Raw genomic sequence first — 23746 nt, forward strand, 5'->3', positions numbered from 1 at the left:
GAACACCTTTGAGCCCCGTCCGTAGATTGGGAAACTGTCGGCGTAGTTTGGTCCAGAACAAACTAAGTAATGGAAGTAAAGGGCTCCTCATAAAGCAAATGTTAACTATAAAAATAGCTTATGTAATGTCGTTTTTGAGCAAATAACCGTAACTACTTGTGTGTAGCCGCGTTTTCCAGCACATTTTGTGTGCCGTTTTTGTGGTGAAACTAGGTGCTGCAGCTGATACTCGGGTCTATGCAGAACTCCTCACTCATCAACTATCTTGTTTCTGACACCTTAGATTTATGGTAATAGTAAAAAATCCTCGTATATGACTATTTTGTGCATTAACAGTACATGTCTGTCAGCAATCGAGGGCAAGAAAAACACTGACTAGTGCAGTTAAGCTTTGTGTGCCAGCTTGGCTGGGCCACGGTTCTTTCTCAATGGTTTGTAGTTATCCTCCGTTGGCACAGAACACGGATTTTCATATAATAATCTGCTTTTGGGCCCTGCCTAACCTTAGCTTTCAATGAGCAGTGGGCACATTTAATAAATTAGAACATTTATTTAACATTAGCTTATGGAGTGGTTCTGAACTCCACCGTAATTTCCTTGCAGAGCAGAGCATTGGCTCAGGTAGGCTCAGCAGAGACTTATCTAAAAATGTCTAGATACTGAAGTATGTAGCAAAGTGCCTTCATTATGAGGTTTATAAGGCAGCTTTATCCTGTTCTAACGTTTTGTATGATACGGTACATATATTCCAAACACTCGTTTCTTGTTTTGTATATTTTTCATTTCTGCATGCCTCAGTATTTCTCATTCTGACTAGCTTTTAAAATAAAAATATAAAGGATTGTTACTTTTTCTCTGTTTAAAATATTTCCTAAGTTAACAGATGAAAATGTTACTTTATATAATCTAATATTTTATCAGTTAATTTTTCTTATAGTTAATGCAGTGTGATTAAAAGCAGTAATTAAACACATTGTCTTTATTTCAGTTTCCCACTCCACCACTAAACTAGCTTGTGTGAGCTGGGCAAGTTTCTGGACTTCTGTGTGCCTCGGAGTCTCTATCTTTTACTTTTGCTTTCACTTCCTGAGGTCTGTTAAGGGCTAATTTAATTAAATCAGGAAAAGTACTTAGAACAATTTCTGTCACATAAAACACATTCCTTGAATGCTGGCTGTGATCATTATGAATTCATTAAAAACACATTCAATTTGATTGTCTATAAATGTAGTCGAGAAATTCAGCATACTTGCCTAGCTTAGTTCCAGAAGGGTAATATCTGTGTTTCCTCTGTCCATTATGAGATTTGAACATATTTTCCATCTTTACTGTGAAGGAAAATGTTAAGTATGCTGTGCGCTTGCGGAACTATGGAAGCCGCACAGCCAATGGGGACGGGGGAATGACCACTGTTCAGTGCCCCGATGGTGTCACGTTTACGTTCAGCACGTGCAGCTTGAGTAGTAACGGCACAAACCAAACCCGAGGACAGATTCCACAGATACTGTACTATCGGTAAGTGAGGGTGTGTGTATGTGTGTGTGTGTGTGTGTGTGTGTGCATGCGCGCGCGCACACGATTCACTACCAAGGTGGAAAATGAGTAGTTATAATTAAATTGTTGTTGTTGTGTGCCAGCAAATCAACTTGCATCCTTAGCAGCGCTGTGGTGGCAGAGTACACCTGCCCGTGGCGTTTTCTGGGCTCTCATCCTTACAGGAGCAGGGCCCCAGTGCGTCCCTTCTGCTCAGCAGTGCTGGCTTCTACCATGGACCGTGTGGCTAGCAGTCTAGTGCTCAGTTCACCTTTGTGTTCTCCTAGGGCTAACCTGTACTTTGCACTTTTCCCCCTTGCACAACATGTGCTAATTCATATAAAGAAATCTGTGTTAATATTTAAATATGTTGTTACTATAAAGCTAAATTCTTTACAATGTCTTTGCTTCTGTTCTGTTTACTATCGTTGAAAATTTTATCTGCTACGCGGTAGTTTCCGATTTAAGAGGAATGTATTCGTTTCCGTGCATAAAACACCTGAAATCAGTGATCAGGTTGATTCTCCCGAAATAGTCACACTACCTGGTTCTCACTATCTAGTCTGCAAAGTGTTATGGTGTCAGTAAGCTTAGAATGTAGAGGGATTTGTTTCTTTTCATGAAAACCCTGCCGTTATGTAAATTGTGCAAAATAATGAGTGGTGATAACTCTTGGGTTGTAAAAAGAGGCTTTAAAATTGTCATGTCTCACTAAGTCTGACTTTTCTAGTCAGCTGCACTCTGAGGTAGTAGTGGGTACCATTCACCTAACACATCAAATCTCTCATGTTTCAGCCACTTTCAGGGGGCTTGCTATCTCTCCCATTTCCTTCATAGACAATCTGAAGATACTGCATTATCTAGTTAGATAGCGCAAAACCAGCCCCCCCCCTTGTAAATATTCTTCTTCCCTTCTCCATGTTAATGAAATATTAAAAACACCAGGCGCTAAAATTGCTACATCCTGGCATGCCCCTGTGGACTTCCCCAATCACAAAGAACTGCATGTTCTGCAAGTGCTACAGTAAACTAAAGGACTTGATTCTCTTTTTCAAACTCTGTCTTCACACTAAGGGACTCTACGTCTTCACAGGAGCAGACAGCCTCATCTTTCCTCAGGGTGCGGGGGGTGGGTTTGTTTAGCCAGCAGCCAAACCCTTCACATCCAGGACCTCCAGCGCTCTTAGGGCCTCTTCCTAGGGTCTGCCGTTCAGAACGGATATGTCAAGTCTACTGTTTGGGTTATTTTGACAGCTGCCACCAAACGCTTCACGTTCTCTGCCACCCTACTTTGTTGGCTCCCTGGGGAGGCCTTTGGGCCTTGGACAGAATATCCAGCGCTCTCTCTGTGAAATCTTAAGAGGGTCAGTGCTATTGAGGAGGATGTTAACATACCAAGGTAGCTTTCTAAGCTCTGCCGGTCCTCAGGGTAACCCACTGAGGTGTGTCTCCCACTCTCACGTGCCAGTCGAGGGAAGCATGCCTCTGAGCACGGAAGCAACTTGCCCAGTTCCTCGTGTTGTAGACAGGAAAGTAGACCCCAGTGAGTGTACGCTTAGCCTGATACCACCAGTCCTCTGAAAGGTGCTCTCTGTACTTAGCGAATGGATAGCTTCATGTCATGAACTGAACACGCCCCATCCACAGTTACAGCCCACACCTCGAAATCATCCTGCTCTCTTTCCCCTCACCCTTTCTCTCTAGCTCGTTGATGCGTCCTCACAGCTGGACGTTTAAAATGTTCTACATCTGACTTCTTCTACCAGTCCCATAATTACCATTCTAATCCACGCCATTTCTGCCTCTCACCTAGGTAACTGCTATAGTCTTCAAAGTAGTCCCCCTGCTTCCACTGTTGCCCTCCTCCAGTCAGTTCTCCACAGCTCGGGAAGAGTCATCGATACAAATATAAATCATACTACGTCTTCCTTGCTCAAGACCCTCCAGAGTAGAGAGGTTTTTATTTACCTTTCCCACACCTCTTTTCTTTACTCCTTTCTGCCACTTGCTTTTTCTTCAAAGCCCCCTTTTTCTCCCTGGGAGGTTTTGGTTGCATATTTGCTTTTTAAGAGCCTTCAAATGAACTGTTTTCACTCTTTCCCTAAAGGAGTGCCTCTGGCTGAGCTATGCTTTGTAGAGTTAGATACTTTTTCACTTACCAGTACCGAGTACTCTCCTGGGTTTTCATATTGCAGGAGTGAATTTGATGGAGACTTGCAGTCCCAACTTCTGAGTAAAGCCAATGAAGAAGATAAGAACTGTAGCCGAGCTCTTTCTGTCGTGAGCACTGTCGTCAAAGCTGCCAAAGACCTCTTGCACAGAGCACTTGCTGTAGACGGTAATGCATTTCTTCTCCTTGTTGATAGTGTTATTTAAAATTTTTGTGTACAATTATTAAATAAAGGACATCGTCTACCAAAGTAGTTTTTTCATTATGAAGCTGCACATAACACGCACATTAATTTTGGATCAGCCATACTTGACATAATTGTTTGAGAATATTTCAAACTTTATTTTCTGGTATTATTTTCATAGAAGCCTACTAAGAGAAAAAATATAAAGGAAATTACATCTTTGCTTCGTTCTCCTTTTAGTAGAAAAAGAACATTTTGTTTCCCTCTACACCTGCTTTTCTTGTTGAATGCACCGTTTCCAATAAGGGCATCCCCAGTTACCCAAAGTTGTAGGTCTCCCTGACACCATTGGTCAACATCTAGTTCAGTGAGTTCTTCCACTGGAAGCTCTCTCGTCTGTCTGTCCCATCCTCCCTGTTGTCCTGCTGCCGTGGTCCCAGAGCTCAGGTGGAGCGGCCTCACCAGTCTCACTCTTTAACAAGTCACCACTGCATACTGCCACCCTTTCTTACCACAGCTGTTCCTAAACCGGGTTGCATTTGAGAGCCAGCTGGGAAGCTTGTTAGAAATAAAGAACATTTGGTCCATTCACAGTCATTCAGTATGTTTTAGAAAATAAGACCCCAGGATATTCTGATGTAACAGCAGATCTAAAAACTCAATATTGGGAATCCTGACTTAATAAAAGTTTTCACTGTCTAGATTCAACTAAAATAGATATGTGTAAAATAATTGGCAGGACATACAAAATTGTCAACTTAAAAACTAGGCTGCTCCCTCTGGTCATACATTTAGTTAACTCAGACCCCTGGGTAGCTATGGTGGCAGAGTGGATTATGTGTTGGATTGCTAACCACAGGTTAGCAGTTAAAGAAACCAGCAGCCGTTTGTTCCTCGGGAGGAAGAGGAGACTTCTTACTCCCATTAAAAGTTGTAGTCTCGGGAATCCACTGCGGTGGTTCTGCCCTGCCCTATAGGGTGGCTGCGAGTCAGAATTGACTCTGGTAGTGAGAGGACACGAAGGCTGGAGCTGCTTCTTGTTGGTGAGGTGTGGGATGTTAGCCGGTATTGATGATTTTGAGGGTCTCAGAACCAGAAGTTCAAAACCACCAGTTCCATGGGAGAAAAATGAAGCTTTTTACTCGCCTACCTGTAACTAGAAGAGTTACAGTCTCAGGAACGTGGGTCATGGCTAAGCAGCTTGCACGACTTTGTTCCTGTATGCTCCACTACATGCAAACAGTGCACACAAACACCTAGGTCGCGGTGCCTCTGCTAAACTTCCATGTGCCCGTAGACATGCTCTCCTATGCCGGCCCACACTTGTTCACCTCCCTTCACCTCCAAAATGTGTGTTTGTTATCTCAGGGCTGTGTGTGTGATCATGTTCACTTGCTGCCTTTTACTCCTCTGTACCTTCCAGTGTCATCTTCGGGTGCCTGGCTAGCTGTAATTTTTATGTCTTTTTTTTTTTTTCAGCTGATGACATTCCGGAGCTGCTAAGCTCTTCCAGTCTGTTTTCCATGCTGCTTCCTCTCATTATAGCTTACATAGGACCAGTGGCCGCTGCGATTCCCAAGGTATGTAATTTAATTCTCTTAACTGTGGAGCTTTCTGTAAACTTCACTTTAGACTTTGTGTCATTCCTTTAAGAGAGAGAGAGAGACATGAGTATTTGAGGCACCTAGGTTACCAGAGAGAGAGAGAGAGAGAAAAAGAGAGAGAGAGAGACGAGTATTTGAGGCACCTAGGTTTCCAGGAGAGAGAGAGAGAAGTATTTGAGGCACCTAGGTTACCAGGAGAGAGAGAGAGGAGTATTTGAGGCACCTAGGTTACCAGAGAGAGAGAGACACACACACACACACACACACACACACACACACACACACACGAGTATTTGAGACACCTATGTTACCAGGTAACAAGCAGACAGTTAAATAGAAGTTATTAGTATTGTTCTTAATATTGCTTGATGGCGTGCTATACCTGTTTGTTGGCGCTACACCTAGTGAATTGAAGCATTCGAGAAATGTATTTTAGGAATGTGATATGTGAGAAAAGACTGCATTAACTCAAGATTTTCTTCATTTTTTGAGGTAGATGCCAGGCTGTGTCCATCTTAAATAATAATTGCATTGTGAATGTATAGGAGTTTATTTGAATAGTGAAATATCCAGCCCGTGGAAAAAATCATAAATGAGTAACTTTGACACAATTAAATATAGAGTAAAACCTAATTTACTGCCAAAAAGGTAAAGGTGTTTGGAAATGAAAGTGTTCATCAGAAGGCTGGCGATCAAACCTCCCCAGAGATGTCTCAGAGGAAGGCCCGTGGCTGCTTGTGAAAGGCCAGAGCCTGTCGGTCCTAGGGAGCAGAGTGCGCTCAGCAGCACAGAGTGCAGCTCAGCCACTGCCGGCCTGGTCATTGTTTAGATGATATCTAAGAGAACTTAGTGACGCCATAAAATGAACTTCCTTTGAAGAAAGACAGATGAAAGTTGTATCAGCAATTATATTGGCTTATAAGTCTACAACTTTGTTCACGTGTATGAATTCATTTAACCTTTTATGTTTTTGTACATAACTAGGTAGCTGTCGAAGTCTTTGGCCTTGTTCAACAGCTGCTGCCCTCAGTTGCCATTTTAAATCAGAAATATGCTCCGCCGGCCTTCAACCCGAACCAGTCAACTGACAGCACCACTGGTAACCAGCCTGACCAAGGCCTCTCGGCAAGCACAACATCTAACCACTACGCAGTCATAGAGAGCGAGCATCCCTATAAACCGGCATGTGTTATGCACTACAAGGTAGACACGTGTGCTTAGTGAAAAGTAAAATGTAAAAGCTTACTTGATGTTGTGCAGAGTATAATTGCTTTTATTGTCTTTGAATACAGAGGATTAGCATGTAGATACACACTCTCAGACACCCACTCACGCAGGGAAGGGACTCAGGACAAATAGTTTATCTGTAAGATTGTGAAGCTTTGTCGTGTATGAGACTTAGTCTCAAATCTTGCTACAGGTGTGATTTAGTATATGTCATGCTAAAGCACATGGAGTACTTTGTCATAGTAGTGAACATAGGAATAAAATTTAAAACTCCCTTTTGAACCGAACAATATTGTACCACATCCTGAGCTTTGAAATTTCATATATTTAAGGTAGGAGGCTTCAAGTAGCATAATTTATTATGCTAAAAAGAAAAAGCATATGAAGTGTTTTTAAATTGAATGGGATTGCTAAGGAGTTTTCAAACTTCTTGCTCTTGCTGTTAAGTTGTGTCAGGTAAAGTAAGGAAGAGCCCTCCTTTCACTGCCTCAGTTTAAGTTGGAGTTAAGCTCGTATGCTTTGAATATAAGAATATGTGTGTAAAATATTTTTTATTGTACAAAATGTTAGACAAGAAAGTAGACCACACAAGCAAGTTATCAATACCTCCACCTTCACCCACCCTCTCCCCTTTACATTGTCTTAAAGCAAATCTGTAAGTTATTTCATTGTTTTTCTGAAATTTTAAGACCCTGAAAAATAACTGTTAGAATCTTTTGCTGTCGTGATTCCTTTTGATTCTTGGATTTCAGTAAATGTGGCCAGACCACCTCTCCTTTTACTGTGTTTATCAGGTTTTGAGTACTTCTTACTAATTTCAGTTCCATGTTATGTTGGTCTTTGACATTCATTTCACTTTGTATGCCCCTGTGAGTACTAAAATTTCTAGGTAAAATGAAGTGTTTTTGTAAAAATTTTGCCTCCAAAACAAAATCCGGAGGCTGTATCATCAAAGTACCATACTCGAAAGTGGGTTGAGTCAGTCATTGTTATGTGTGTGCGCGGTTAGTTAGCTCTTCAGGGGCTCCAGAAAGTCCATTCAAAATATTCAGTGTTTTTTAACAGTGTTTTCCACAGTTTTTTGAACACCCCCCGCCCCCCCTGATTAATCTGATATAGTTAAGCTCATTTGTTTATCCTTAATTTTTATGTATTTTCTCTACCATACTTGATATAATTTTACTTTTTGAATATATAGACATGTTTCTAGAAATAAAAATGTGCATGATAATATATTCAACTATATAACCGCTTTTGCTATTCTGGTTTCTTATCTACATAAGTGTCTGACTTCCCCTTCCTATGTTCTTTTCTAAAACATTTAGCAGTTATATATGGACTTATAAATGGTTTCTAGATTATTATTTTAGTGTTCTAGGTACTTTTAAAACATTATTAGTATGCGTAGCAAAACTAGGGCTCACATTCTATAGTTTACTGCTGATGTATTTCTGCTATCTGTGTGTTTGTATGGAGAGAAACACATAATTGAACTTTAAAGCATGTACATTTATAACTACTAGACATAGTCGTACACTGTAAATGTTTAAGATTTTTAAAAGTAGAGTTAAAAGAAAGGCCTTAATCACATGTGTGTATTTATTTGTATAACATGAGTTTCTTGAGGGTGTTTTGTTGCTGTTCCTTGAGTAAGCTAAAAGTTGCAGATATTTTGTTTTTTGTAATTTATCACTTTTCTTCAGTAGCCTTCCTTCCCATGTGGTCTCATGGTTAGGATCTGGCACTTTCATTTTTCATTAATTCATTTTCCTATTTTGCCTATCAAATCATAGTTGGGTTTGCCTGCTTTTATTCCTTAAGAGCAAACTGAAATATAAATAGAAAACATTTTACACACACAAAATCATATTTCCAAATTAAGGCTGAGTATTTAGGGAGATTAAGCACTTTCCGGTATATCTGTGTATTATCAGTGCGCATTGCCTCCTGTTAGGTAGAGAACAGTAGCTATTGCTAGTGGGGAGTGAGGACAATCGCTATTGAACATAATTCCTTCACTTCTCCCGGTGTTAGGCAATGCAGTCATTCCCTATGTAAACTTACATTTCTATAGGCTGAAAGCCTGACCTGTACAGTAGGCTCTCCTGCTCTCGGGGGACCATTCGGAAACCTCATGCCTCTTCTTGAGTCTTACGTGTTTCCCTTGCCTGTTGCCTCAGGTGGCATTCCCAGAATGTGTAAGGTGGATGACCATCGAGTTTGACCCACAGTGTGGAACTGCACAGTCAGAAGATGTCCTCCGCTTGTTGATTCCAGTCAGAACCCTTCAGAATTCAGGATATGGACCAAAACTGACCTCCGTTCATGAAAATCTTAACTCGTGGATAGAACTAAAGAAATTTTCAGGCTCCTCGGGATGGCCTACAATGGTTTTAGTGTTGCCTGGTGAGGTTTTTGTTTTTATTTTGTCTGTGATGGTAAAAGACATGCGTGTGTGCTGATAGGGACTCAGCAAGGACAGCACACATTAGAGGGATTTATTGGGGAGCTCCCGCGCATGTGGATTGCAGTTGAGGAAGAAAGAGGATGCTCTGGCCACGGGTGTCGCATAAGCAGAGCTTTGAGGCCATCTCAAGGATCACGTGGAAGAAGAGTAGCCCACCCACAGTGAAGAGTCAGTACTGAGGTGGGCTTGTCTGAGCAGTTGGAACCAACTACAGACAAAGTGATCTAGATCTTCATTTTCCCAACTTTGGGAAGTTACTAAGGGCTCCTAATTGATGTGGGCCCTGGAACAGTTATCTTTTGGGTGTGTGTCTCTGAGACATAGTGAGAGAGATTTGGTTTGATTTTTCTTGTAAAGAGGGTGTGTGGGTGTGTTTCAATGTGTCCTATCTTTGTGATTTTAACCAATTAATCACAGTTACTTGTGTGATGCCTTAACCTAATAGCCAGTTTGTTTGCAAAAGCTTCTTTTCTGGCCTGAACTGCCTTTTAAATAGGCAATTTCATAGTTTCTGAAATATTGGAACTGCATGTACATAAGGTGAACATGTAAAACCCAAATAAAACAAAAACTTACTCCTATTAATAAAAATCATAGGTGTGTTTAATAGAAATGATTTTTAAAAACCTCACTACCATCAAGTTAATTCTGATTCATGGATACCCTATGATGGGCATGTTTATTATTTACTTCGTATGTATTTCTTGCTTGCTTACATATTTGAGAAAAAGCCAAATGCCAGGGTTAAGGAATTGTTACGCCGCTTAAAACAAGACGAATCTAGGTCACCTAAATAATTAACTGACGGATCTTTGAAAGGTGACTGATTGTGTAATCTAAAGGTAGGACAGATGATTCAGAAGGATAATTTGATCACCAAAAATACCCCAAAATCATAGCCCTGCATTTGGGATATACTCATTGTTCCTTTCAGTTAGATATAAACTCTTTGAAGTCAATTTCAACTCATACTGATCTCTTCATACAGAGTAGAACCGTAGAGCTGCCCCACTGGGTGTCCAAGGCTGTGATCTCGAAGGGCGCAGACTGCCACCACGTTCTCCTGTGAAGCAGCTGCGGGGGTCTAGCCCCCGACCTTTAGGTTATCAGCTAAGTGCCTTAACACTCTGCTCCTTGGATGCCTTCAAGTTAGGTATAGAAATAAAAGGGAAAAAAGAAAACTTATTTTTAGTTCTATATTAGATTTCTATCGTAAGATGGCTAAAGGAAGAAATTTTGATAACAATATTTCAGATTTTGAACTGAACGTTCGCCTTTATTTATTTTAAGGAAATGAAGCCCTCTTTTCGCTAGAGACTGCTTCAGATTATGTGAAAGATGACAAAGCTTCTTTCTATGGCTTCAAGTGCTTTGCAATTGGATATGAATTTAGTCCTGGACCTGATGAGGTAAGAATGAATTAATCTTTAATTCTGTTAAAGAAGGCGCTGGTTTTAAAGGCTGCTGCTGTTGTCTCTTTTCCAGAAGACTGAAACTAATTTTAAGGTAGGGCAGGCATAACTTAAAACACATTGCAGTTTATCAGGGCCCATGATCACTTGCTACTCCAAAACATGCAGAAAGGTGAGAGACTTAAGGGAACACAGACCCGCTTTTGACAACTTAGTGTAAATTATACCTGCCCCAAATTTGTACAGGTGCTGTACTTTTCTGAATAAATGATAAAGCAAAGAGACTAATACAATGATTCTTCAAAGTATGTTAATCATAGAGTAATTCAAAACAAAGGACGGGCTTGATCGTGCTTCTTCGAAATAATAATTGAAAAATTCTTTGGACAGTGAACATTTTAGGTCCAGATCCTCAATTCAGCTTGAGCTATAATTTGATTTTGTTCAACCCTCAATTAACAGGTGCTTTATTCTAGATTCTAAAACTGTGTCGTAAATGAAAGTCGCGTTTTTGTTAGTAGCCTGCTCCATTTCTGCACATGTTCTGCAGCATTGAACTCTTTTTGCCATTCTGCAGGGAGTGATCCAGTTGGAAAAAGAGTTGGCAAATCTTGGTGGGGTTTGTGCAGCAGCTTTAATGAAAAAGGATCTTGCACTTCTTATTGGTAAGTCTGGTCAAATACTAGGCTTGTGATTTTTGGGGTTTTTTCCCTTTTTAATTTTAAGAGTAGTATGTTTTTTACTGTAGCAAGTTCTAAAACTAGATGACAAATATATTTCATAACCATATACATTACTGTATAGTGAGTGCTAAATAGACTGGTAATTTGGGTTTTGTTTTACTGGAGTTGTCTACACACACACACACACACACACACACACACACACACACACCCTCCTTTTTGTTCAAAGTTATAAGCCAAGAATGGGTGGAAAACACTGGATTGCGGAATTCTTTCAGAAGTATGAGCTATGTTTTCAATACTGTAATGGAGATATATCAAGTAGGGAACTGCATATTTATTGTCTAAAGTTAATACACAAGCCAATAGAAATGTCATGTGCACAGAGTTGTTATTTAAAGCCATGGTGGAAAACGAGCTTGAAAGAGAAGGAGAGGGGAAGCTGACACTCAAATTTCAAAGTCGGCCTTATCAGTAGGGGAAAGGACAAATAATACTGCAGAGGAGTGGTGAGCATGGAAGGAGAAAAACCAGTATGTTTGTGGGTGTTTTGCGTGTGTCTGAGAAGTCAATTAAAATCTGTCATTGGATTTGAAAATATATAGGCTATCGATATACTCAAATATTTTGTTAAAATGATAGACATGTAAGTCCTTTAAGTGGAATTAGAAAATAAAGTGCAGTCAGGTTGAATCTTGTTAGTCTTTTAAGAAGTGACCTTGTGAAGCAGAATGGAGAAATGAGGCAATCGCAGAAATGGGTAATGCACACTTGTGTGGGTCACTAATTGTGATCAGGAGGGTAATCTTTACACACACATATTGGCACTTTGTTGTTTGGGAATTGCTAAGAGTCTAAATCAACTTGATTGCAGTGGGTTAGTTAGTTAGTTAGGCTCTGTTTGTCCCGTTTCCCCACCCCGAGTCCATTTGTCGCTTCCACTGAGACTACCCGTCCTTGCTCAACGTCCCTTCTCATTCTCTGCCCTCTTTTTCATTCTCTGTTTCTCTCTTGCCCCTTTTATTCTTCTCACTCTGCTCTAACTTAATGCTGGTACATGTGTGAGGATTTAAAATCTCTTGTGTTCATTCATGTGAGCAAAGTGGGCCCAGCCTCTTTGGAGGAAATTTGCAGTAGCTGTTAAGATTTTATATGCACAGACAAGAGGGCTTCAAGAAAGTTAATGGAAAGATCCCATCAACTTCTAATTCCATTTTCCATAAACTTCTAGAAGCCCCTTGTACTTTGATGTAGCAATGTCTTTTACATACCTGTACAAATGAACAAAAATATTTGGTCAAGGATGGATTGAAAAGATGGTGACACTGATTATCTTGTGAGTAGATACCATAAAAAATGGGGTGAAATGTTTTGTTTCGCATTTCTACACCATTTAAATATTTTATCTTAAATATGTCCCATGTACATAACAAATTTTTGTACCTTAAACTTTCAAAGACAGCTCATAAATAAAATATTACATATATTAAGTGATAAAGAGGGAAATTGCTAGACAATGCGGTCACTACTTTGCGCTTCTCAGTCACTGTGGTATATTAAAGGTAGAAGGCAGAAAAAAATAAAGGCTTGGATTCTAAATAATCAGTTCCCTCCCTTTTTTCTTTTTATAAAAATATATGAAATTAAAAATAATACATATTTGTGTGTGTGTGTGTGTGTGTGTGTGTACAACAAGCTCTAGTAGGTTAATTGGTTAAACTGCTTGACTGCTAAACAAAAAGACAGTGGTTCAGAACCACCAGCTGCTCATGACACTCTTCTCTTTAAACCCTATGGAGCAGGTCTGTCTGCTCTGTCCTCGAGCGTCACTGTGAGTCAGAATCACAGGGACAGCAGTAGGCTTGTATTGAGATGTATGTGTGTGTGTATTTGTAATGTAATATAAATTGTTTATATGTATTATAATATATTACATATATTAAAAATAAACTAATTGCTGTTATTTTAGTATTGCCTTATAGTGAATTATAGCATATATTCATTCTGAAAATATTTGGCATTGTTAAGTGTATACCACTGAGACTTATCAAGGGTAAGTCTTGATACATGGAAAAGAGCTTACTGGAAGCAACCAGACAATTGAACTAAGTATATGTTTTAGTCAAGCTTTTCATTTGCCCCACAGGTAATGAATTAGAGGAAGATCTTGAAATTCTTGAAGAGGCTGCTTTACAGGTACTGCCCACGCACTGTCAGAACAGCCATTGTGTGTTCTTGTACAATTAGTGTTCACTCAGCTCAGCCGTTTTTCCCCCCTTGGCCCTCAGAGTCCTTCCTTGTGGATTTTGTTCTGTTCACTGGCAGTTCTAAAGCTCCTGTAACTGTTCCCCTTAATGGGAAGGACTGATGTGCTTGTTACCATGTGGTATCGGGGGATGTTAACGGGAGTTAGACATAATCTTCTTGGAGAGAAGAGCAATTAAGTGTCAAGAGTGTAGGGACAACTACGGAGCTGCAGACATTTAAATTGGATCTTGGGGAAAAAGTTGTATCAGACAGAGAATGGGGGAGAGCATTTTCACAAAGGCGACTGACTGTAAGTGTGTGGTTGGACAAGCATGATCAACTCTGGTGGGATGTGACTAAAGGTGAGTTTCGGTTGTGCTAGCCCTGTGTACCACACGAAGTGGTTAGAACGAGTTGGCAGGCGAGTACTTACTGGATGGCTTACAGCATCTGTAATGCTATTTCTTTGTTTTGACAGTTGCTCTTTGAGGTCAGGTAGTACCTCTTTGAGTTTTGCAGTACAATTACCAAGGTTCAGAGAACTTATGTGACACATTCAGAATTTACCTACTTCGGTGTTAGAGGACAGTTCCCAAATTTCCTAATTCCTGAGATTCATTGACCCAAGCAGTAACAACAAAAACAAGTACTTACTTGACCTTTCCTCTAACCAGCACTATTTTTAAACACCTGGTATATTTTAACTCCGTGGTCACCACAGCTCTGTGGAGAAGAGTCCTTCATATACAGAAAAGACAAGAAGGGGGCACAGGGCACTAGGGTTGTTTCTCACCATCAGGCACCCGCTGGGGACAAGGCTGGGATTTGATGATAAAACCCATGGCTTTGTCCACTGTGCTCTCAGGGGATCATGTCAAGAGCATTCTGGACTTTAAAACACCTAACTTTTTTTTTTCAGTTAAATATTTGCATTTTAAATACAAACAGATTTTATTCCACAAACATTATCATATACTTGTTGTGTGTCCAGTAGCAGTTTAGTTAAGGAGACCATACAAGGGGTTGATGTATTATTCTTCAGTATAATTTATGAAGTGTCCTTTAGGCCAGATATATAGAAAACCTGTTATTACACTGCTGTTCCAAGGAGGAAAAAACTCCTGTTCCATTTTTTGACATGTGATGTGGTCGAGATACATTGATAGTTATTGGTGATTGGAATGCAAAAGGTGGAAACATAGTGGTAGGAGCAGTAGTTGGAAAATAAGGACTGGTGCACAGAAACGGAGCTGGAGATCACATGATAGAATTTTGCCAAACCAACGGCTTGCTTTTCAACATTTTTCAATAACACAAGGGCAACTTTACACATGGACTTCCCCAGATGGAATACACAAAATCCAATTTGACTACATTTGTGGGAAAGTTCAATATCATCAGCTAAAACCAGTACAGGGTCGGACTGTGGAACAGATGTAAGTTCAGGACAAAGCTGAAAAAGATTAAAACAAAGTCCCCAGCAGGCAAATAAGAATTTTGAAAAGATCTCAAGAGCAGATTCGACACATTGAACACTGATGACAGAGATCCAGGTAGCTTAGGAGGACATCAAAGACCATCACTCTTGAAGAAAGCGCAAAGATCATCTAAAAGAAAGGAACTGTCAAAGTGGATATCAGAAGAGACTATGAAACTGGCAATCAATCATATACTAGCTAATGGAAAAATGATGAAGTCAAGAGCTGAATAGAAATTTTCAAAGGGCAGCTTGAGAAGACAAAGTGAAATACTATAATGCAATGTGCCAGGACCTGGATTAGAAAAGCAAAGGAAAACGCACGCTCAACATATCCGAAAGTGAAAGAACTCAAGAAAAAATCACGTTGCCATTGTGAAAGATTCTATAGGCAAAATCTTCAAAGATGCAGGAAGCACCAAGATTAGATGGAGAGAATGCCCAGAGCCATGACACCAGAAGGAACTAGTCGACAGTCCACCATTTCAGGAAGAAGCATATGAGCAAGAACCAATGGTGCTGAAGGAAGACGTTTAAGCTACACCGAAGTCATTCGCCAAATGCCGGGATACCCATTGAAATGTTTCAGAAAGCTGAGGAAGCCCTGGACGCACTCACTCTATGCCAGGAAATTTGAAAAACAGCTACCTGACCAACTGTAAGAGATTCATATTTGTGCCCATTCCAAAGAAAGGTCACCCAACACAATGCTCAGACTATAGAACAATGTCATTAGCACACAGGAATTAAACTTGACCGAAGATGATCCAGTGACAGTTAGAGCAGCCTATTGCCGGGAAGCTGCCAGAGTTGAGAAGAGGACGTGGAACAAAGGGTGTCATCGCTGGCGTGAGGTGGATCTTGGCTCAAAACAGAAAATACCAGCAAGATGTTGACTCGTGTTTCATTGACTATGAAGTCACACGACTGGATAATTACAAACTGGATAACCTCAAGAAGAGTGGAAATGCAAGAACACTTCATTGTGCTCATTTGAAACTTGTACATGGGTCAAGAGCCAGTTAGTTGTAAGAACAGAACAAGGGAGGAGGTGCCAGCTCAGTGGCACACATCACCACCACAACCACAATGTACGTCGCCATTGTCGTGGTCTAATGTATATTAAACACTTACCCTCTGTGAGACTAGAGCAGTGGTGGTGTCGTGGGTTATGCATTGGGCTGCTAATCACAGGGTCTGCACTTCAAAGCCACCAGCTACTCTTGAGGGAGAAAAATGAGACTTCTTCGACTCCTGCCAACGTTTATAGTCTTGGAAATGCACAGGTCCAGTTGTACTCTGCTGTATAAGGTCAATGTGTGTCAGAATCGACATGAGGACAGTGAGTTTGGTTTTGGATCTTTGAGGCAAAAAGCCCTCGTGGCACACATGGTTAAGGCCTGGACTTCTAACGTAACAGGCCTGCAGTTGGAACCCACCACTAGTGGGAGAAAGCCAGGCCGTCGGTTTGTAGATTGCAGATTTGGAAACCCAGTGGAGCAGTTCGACTGCCCTCTATGGTGGCTGGAAGTCAGTGGTCATAGCTCTGGCTTTCTTTTTTTTAATTTTAGATTTGCTTCATTAGGAGCTCTAGTGATGGTGGGATTTAGGGAATGTCTAACCAAATGGTTGGCAGTTGGAACACTCCAGCTCCATAGGAAAAAACTGTGCCATTCTGCTCCTGGAAAGATAGATTACAATCTTGGAAACACTATCCACAGTTCAGCTCTGCCTTATAAGGTCTCCGTGAGTCAGAATCAACCTGAGAGCTTACAACCACCACCTCCTACTTCCTAAGTGTGCTGGACTACGCAGCAGAAAAGGATCCCGGTATTCAAATGCAAACCAAAGGGTCAAGAGTTTGAACCCACCAGCTATTCGTGTGAAGAAAAATGGGGCAGACTGATGCATAAAGATTTCCAACCTTGGAAAAATTACATGGGACAATTCTCTGTCTTTCAGGGCCCCTATGAACTGGAATCGATAATGATGGCAGTGGGTTTGGATTTTGTTAGGCAGTGTAGTGTGCATTTGATGTATGTTACTTGATTTAAATTCTTTCAGGAACCCCGTAAAAGGAATATTATCTTAAATCTAATTTCTATCATGTACAGAATAAAGAATGGATTGTAATTTGTTAACCTAGGATCACACAGCAAATAACTTGTCCAAAGCCAGGATCTGAACCCAACCCTGTTTGAGCCTAAAGAGACTGATTCACTAAATTGCACAATTTGTAGATTGCTGAGGTCACTGTTGTACAAAGTTGATACTACCGGGATAAGTAACCCTTTCGTATGAAAAAAAATACTTTGCTTTGTAGTTAGTCATTTAAATTACTAGATTTTCAACATTTAACAACATTTTTCAAAAACATGTAAGGCTTAAAAAATAAAACACATAAGCCTTGCTTATTAGCTGACAATTCTAAACATATTTCCTTTTTCATAATTATAATAAGGCTAATAAATTATAATAAGGCTAGACTAATGTAGTTCATGTGCAACCACAATAAGATATTTAATACTGTTTAAGTCAACACCATAGTACCGCCCCTCCAAAAGAGCCAGACGCAGTTTGGGGATGGTAATTGTCGGTAGGCCTGAGTAGTTGCCGTGGGATCAAGTCCTACTCTTAGCAACCCAGTAGGACAGCTAGCACTGCCCCACAAGGTTTCCAGATCCATAAATCGCAACAAGCGGATCTCCATATCTTTATCCCACTGAGTAGTGGCAAAGCAGATTTGAACCACCAACCTTTGAGTTAATGCTTAGCCATTGTTCCATCAGGGGTCCTTTTAGCTGATAGTAATTGATACTAAAATTGATTGCTACAGCTACCTATAGGAGGTACTTCTGATGGAAAGAGACTGCACGGGCTCAGGTAGCTTGCAGAACCCAAAGCAACAAAACCCAGGTGGAGCACAGCCTCACCCTCTAATCTTTCTTTGTAACCAATCTGAGAGAGCCAGTATTTTTGTGAGAGAAAGGTGTAAGGCAGCAGAAAGATACTGGAATTTTTGTTGCCATATTTTTGTCCTCCAGAGTAACTTCCCCAGAAGGCTTATCTAAAGTTGTTGCACACGTCAAAAGTTCATGGAGGTAATGATTTATATTTTAAGTGTATAAATGATTTTTCTCTCAACAGGTGTGCAAAACACATTCTGGTATTCTTGGAAAGGGTTTAGCTCTCTCTCATTCACCAACTATATTAGAGGCCCTGGAAGGAAACTTACCACTTCAAATCCAGAGCAATGAGCAGTCCTTTCTGGATGATTTCATTGCCTGTGTTCCAGGATCAAGTGGTGGGAGGCTTGCAAGGTAATGTCATTCTTCTGTCTTCTGCTCATAGAAATGAAAAAGGAGTAAATAGAATATAAAAAGTCTGCCTAAAATAAATCTGGTGTTTGTGTTTAGAATTCACTGAACTATTAAAGGGTAGCTAATATATATATGTGTATATATATAATATATGATAGATATGCTTATTTTATACTTTTCTAGGTGAACTTTTTAAAAAGAATTATTTGGAACAGGTGATGTAGTTGAGAAATGTAACATCTGGATTAAACTCAGGTTTATCACTGCATTTTATTGTAGCAGCGTAGTTTGCTGTGTTTTGGAAATCTACAATCAGTATGGATACAATGCAAATCACTTGAGTTTGCAGAGTTCTAGCCTATTTTTGAGGGGCTGGTACTTGTTTTATTTGAAGACGTAAGAATTAAAGTTTGTTGCTCATGCGATTTTTACTGGTAAAACAAAATGTAAATCTAACCTTTTCTGGGTTTTAGTTTTATGAAGTTAAAAAGACTAACGATATCAAAATATTAATTAGGAATAAAACCACCTTTAAGTCAGTTTCATTGCTATGCTGTGATGAATTAGCTATTTATTTTATAAGGCAATTTGAATATAGATCACAGAATGTGCTAATTGATTTCACAAATTACAGAAAATTGGCAACATTTACATAAAGAATGTAGGGAGGAAGATAGTTGAGAAAGTATGTGGGGAGAAATAGGCAGTACCCCTTGAACTAGTAAAATGCCATTTCTGTCCCTGTTTGTACATACATTTGCCCCTTTCCCAGGTTGGCAAACAGAATCAGGCCCCAGAACAAATGAGTGCATTTGGAACTGCAAACTATATACAATCTAGTTTTTTATTGCTTTTATTTTGAACTAGCCATAGTTAAAATATCATGTTTCTGGATATAAAAATTACTTCTCTATTGTGCATATTAAAGTCTAATGTTCTAGAATAAATCATGTTCTAAAGCAGCAGTTCTCAACCTTTCATAAGGGTCGCCCAAGACCATCGGAAAACACATATTTCCGATGATCTTAGGAACCAAGACACCGCACCTCTATCCGTCTCCAGGCAGGTCCGCCCACATGAAAATACACCCACATACTAATACCCGGCCTCAAGACTGTTACCCATGCTACACCATGCTTCAAGACAAAAATTCATTGATTTGTAATTAGAAATAAATATTTCACAATATATAATTACACACTGTTTTTGTGATGAATCACTGCTTTAATTATGTTCAATTTGTAACAATGGAAATATTTATCAGTTATATGATTATTCATAACGGTAGCAAAATGGCAGTTATGAAGTGGTAACAAAAATAATTTTATAGTTGGGGGGTCACCACAACATGAGGAAGTGTATTACAGGCTCACGGCATGAGGAAGGCTGAGAACCACTGCTCTAAAGGAACTTGGCATTAATCACTCTCCCAGAAAGGCCCTGTGCCTACTGTCTTGAATAGGAAGTGGAGGTTGGGTTTGAACATTGTTTGGATACAGCTCTTATTTACCTGACTGTTTATCACTAAAGTGCTGATGAACGAATGCATTGTTATCACTTGTAGGTGGCTTCAGCCAGACTCCTATGCTGATCCTCAGAAAACATCTCTGATCCTGAATAAGGACGACATTCGTTGTGGCTGGCCAACCACCATAACTGTTCAGACAAAAGACCAGTACGGGGATGTGGTACATGTTCCCAACATGAAGGTAATACTGTCCGAGTGAAGCTGGTCAACCTCTGCAATCTACACACTGACCGATGAAAGTTGTCTGTCTGTGGCAGGTGCTTAGAGTCCCCGGAAGAGTTACAGTCAACGCAGTTCTACGTTTGCCCTTCAGGGTCACCTGTGGGATTGCACATGGCAGTGGGCTCCTCCCTAAGATTGATTTACAGTTAAATTTTAGGACATTGTAATGCATGTAATTAATAAGCCCTTTGTGTTTTAATCTAATGGTGAAAATAATTCTTTTATCACTTAATTGGTACATAATTTCTGTGTAGGGTGATGAAAATGTTTTGCAAATTGATAATAGTGATCGCAGAACATTGTGAATGTAGTTGTAGATACTGAATTCTGCATTGAAAAGTAGTCAAATGAATTATAGATTTGGTTAAGCTAAAATTTAGCATCCTCGGTTTTCACCTTTAATTGATTTTTTTGATATTATTTGCTGCCTACCTTTGAATTGAAAAAAAAAGTAACCAATGTCACTAGACAAGTTGTATAGAAAATTTTCGATGAAAATCTGGTCTGCACCGCCCTCTCCATCATCGGGCTCACCGCCTTCTCCATTGGGTTCTCCTTTTCCTTGCTTTGTTTTGCTGCTGTAATTTTTAAGTATTTGAGTTTGAACAGATTAGCTCTAAGGAGGGTGGGGGGTGTTCCACATGATGGGGAACCAAGCAAATTTTAAATACAGTGTATTTTCCAGCTTCCGTCTTTACACCAAAATAAAGTATTGACACGCAAAAAAAAAAATCTGGTCTGTAAACTTTTCATTTAAAAAAATTCTATTTAAAAAAATTTTAATAGCTTAGCGGCAAATTTTATGTTGTACTTATTTTACCACAGTAAAAATGTCAAAAATAGATATTAAAAAAGCATCTCTAAGGAAAATGTCTTACAATTTAAAAGCATGTATATATATATTTGTCTTTATTTTTCTCTAAGGACTCAATCTAGATTCATTCTATCCTTTTCTTTACCAATGATGACATTTATTTTCATTTTACATTCTGATATTCATGGTGATTTATGCTGAAAAAATTAGAACTATCTTAAAGTCATTCCGACAATCTTAAATAAATCTCTGGAGGGAATGCCCAAGAGGAATCCGTGTTAATACAAGATTTGCATCGTTGTAAATCCCATAGTTGTAAGCTGCTGCTTTGGTTTGTTGTGGAAAACTGTGCGCTCTTAGCACTTGGTTTTTATAATGTCACACTTAGGTGGAAGTGAAAGCAGTCCCCGTTTGTCAGAAAAAATCATCGGTACAACAGGAGCAAGTCAAGAAAACTCAGAGGATCCCTGGAAGTCCCGCTGTAACAGCTGCATCGTCTAATACCGACATGACTTTTGGCGGACTGGCATCACCAAAGCTGGACGTTTCCTATGAACCGATGATCGTGAAGGAGGCTCGATATATTGCCATAACAATGATGAAGGTAAGTTTATTTTACTCATCAAGGAAAAAAAATATTTTCACCACTCATTAACAAATAAGTCAGTGGTCCAAATGCAGCCGGAACCCAGTCCATGGAGCGTTTTATCGTTGTAAAACTTGCAGCAGCATATTTTTTGGATTCTTGAAATAGAGATTTTGAATTGAAATCACTCTCCGTGTTCGTTTTAAACGGAAATTGCAGACACGCTGTCCAGACTGCGGAATTTAAAAGTCTGGCAGTCAGGTTAGGACACCTTCCTAACAATTGCTCCAGCTGACTGCACGTGCACACTATGCTGGGAATCGGACCACTGGTGAAGTAGCTACCCCGGAGCCTGTGCCGGAACCTTTCTTCATTCTCTGTGAACCATACTGTCCAGAGACCCACAACTTCATGTGCAATTTAAGTGCTGACTGTTCTCAAATCTTTTAAATTACAAGAAAAATTTATGTCAGTCTGTAATCCTACACTTCATATCTGTGCATCCAACATCTTTGGGTACAGCTCCTTCGGTCATTTCTCAGATATCTACAAATTAGCACATCCAAGCCAGGATCTAGTCTGCCTCCACTTCACCATTCCTACCACTCAGACTCCAAAAGTGAAATTTGCCTTTTACCAGGGAGCTTCAGGAAATGTATGGAACCATTTCATTAGCTTTCAATTCTATTTTTCCGTAAAGGTTTAGAACCCCACTTGTATTTTCTTGCTCTTTCTTTATGCACCCTCCACATCAGTTACCAAGTACAGTTAGTTGATTCAATACCCTCACTACCCCTTGAATCTATTCTGATTGCCAGCTCACATTTATAACAATATATTATCCAACTACTTTGCACATTAGCAACATACATTTGCGGTAAAGATGCTGAAATGCAGCCTGAGAGTGACTTTGGTTATGATGTCTATGACTATGAAATGTTGGGTGACCCAGTCAGCAAAGTAAGCATGGGCTGGTTTACTTGTGGTTACTTAATAATTGTGAACAGTGTCAGGCTTTTTGCCTATGTGAAATTACTCAACACAGATTAGCTAATAAGTCCAAATAAGCTTGTGCTAATTGCTTATTGGATAATCTACCTCTGGTTATGTGTCTGCTTGGCTGGGACATGAATTAGTGGTTTAGCAACTATGAAACGATATAATTAATCATACTCAAGTTTTCCCAAGATATGGAATTGCTGGATCACAACATCTTCAACTGTATTAAATATTACCAAAACTTACCTCGTCAGCGATATATGAAAGGGCCAAGTACTTGGTTCTTACAAATACAAAATGATGACTGTGATACGTTTATTTTGTGTTTTTTATTTGACAACTTCTTGTTTTCTAGTTGAGTTGAGTAGCTTGTCAGATATTTATTGGTCATCCAAATTTCTTAGCTCAGTGTTTGTAGGATAGTTCTCTGATCTTTTTTTTTTTTACATTTTATCAGGGGCTCATACAACTCTTAACACAATCCATACATATACATACATCAATTGTATAAAGCACACACGTACATTCTTTGCCCTAATCATTTTCAAAGCATTTGCTCTTCACTTAAGCCCTTTGCATCAGGTCCTCTTTTTTTTCCCCCTCCCTCGCCGCTCCCTTCTCCCTCATGAGCCCTTGATAATTTATAGATTGTTATTTTGTGATTGATATGTTCTTTATGTTGTGGGTGATTGTCCCATCACAGTTACATGAATCACAAATCCTCCTGGTAGGCTTTGACTCAGTGGCAGTGAGAGAAGTGTTCTACTTATTTTTTCTTATGTATTTTAAAAAGTTTTGTTTGGTCTTTATAATATTTATAATTGATGTGAGCTACTTGGCTGACTTACTTTTTTTCTGTAATGCATAGACAGTTTAATGATTTTTTTTACAATTCTTACTGTTCTCTTTCTTCAAGGTTTATGAAAACTATTCATTTGAAGAACTGCGTTTTGCATCACCAACCCCTAAGAGGTAAGGAGCACGTTCCTGAAACCTTAGCCAAGATGTGCAATATGAACTACTTGTGAGTCTAATCTTTCTAACTGTAATTCCGAATTTGCTAACGGCAAGTACATATTCTACTAATGGCAAATACATTTTTAAAGCATTAAAAATATTTTATTGGAAGTTTCTTACATGTTGAATAACATGTAGATATTCAAATAGAATGTATTTATATTCAACTGAAATATTGTCTATATACTACATAATACTTAGGTGGTAAAGAAAGTAATTAGTGTTTTAAAGTGTATGAAGTGGATTTAGAGCTGGT

General features: G+C 39.5%; 1 protein-coding gene across 11 annotated transcripts in view; it reads left to right on the forward strand.

Annotated features, from left to right (window-relative positions):
* MYCBP2 (MYC binding protein 2) overlaps positions 1-23746 on the forward strand; it is a 253443-nt gene that overhangs the window by 141388 nt on the left and 88309 nt on the right. For all 11 annotated transcript variants that reach the window (XM_075562947.1, XM_075562949.1, XM_075562951.1 and 8 more), the window contains 12 exons: positions 1337-1515; positions 3729-3871; positions 5367-5467; positions 6476-6694; positions 8899-9124; positions 10476-10594; positions 11175-11262; positions 13427-13476; positions 18152-18324; positions 19889-20033; positions 21277-21492; positions 23390-23445. In XM_075562947.1, coding sequence (XP_075419062.1) covers positions 1337-1515; positions 3729-3871; positions 5367-5467; positions 6476-6694; positions 8899-9124; positions 10476-10594; positions 11175-11262; positions 13427-13476; positions 18152-18324; positions 19889-20033; positions 21277-21492; positions 23390-23445 — 1715 coding nt within the window. The remainder of the gene's footprint in view (positions 1-1336; positions 1516-3728; positions 3872-5366; positions 5468-6475; positions 6695-8898; positions 9125-10475; positions 10595-11174; positions 11263-13426; positions 13477-18151; positions 18325-19888; positions 20034-21276; positions 21493-23389; positions 23446-23746) is intronic.

This window comes from Tenrec ecaudatus, chromosome 11 (genome assembly GCF_050624435.1).
Source record: "Tenrec ecaudatus isolate mTenEca1 chromosome 11, mTenEca1.hap1, whole genome shotgun sequence".
NCBI classification, from domain to species: domain Eukaryota; kingdom Metazoa; phylum Chordata; class Mammalia; order Afrosoricida; family Tenrecidae; genus Tenrec; species Tenrec ecaudatus.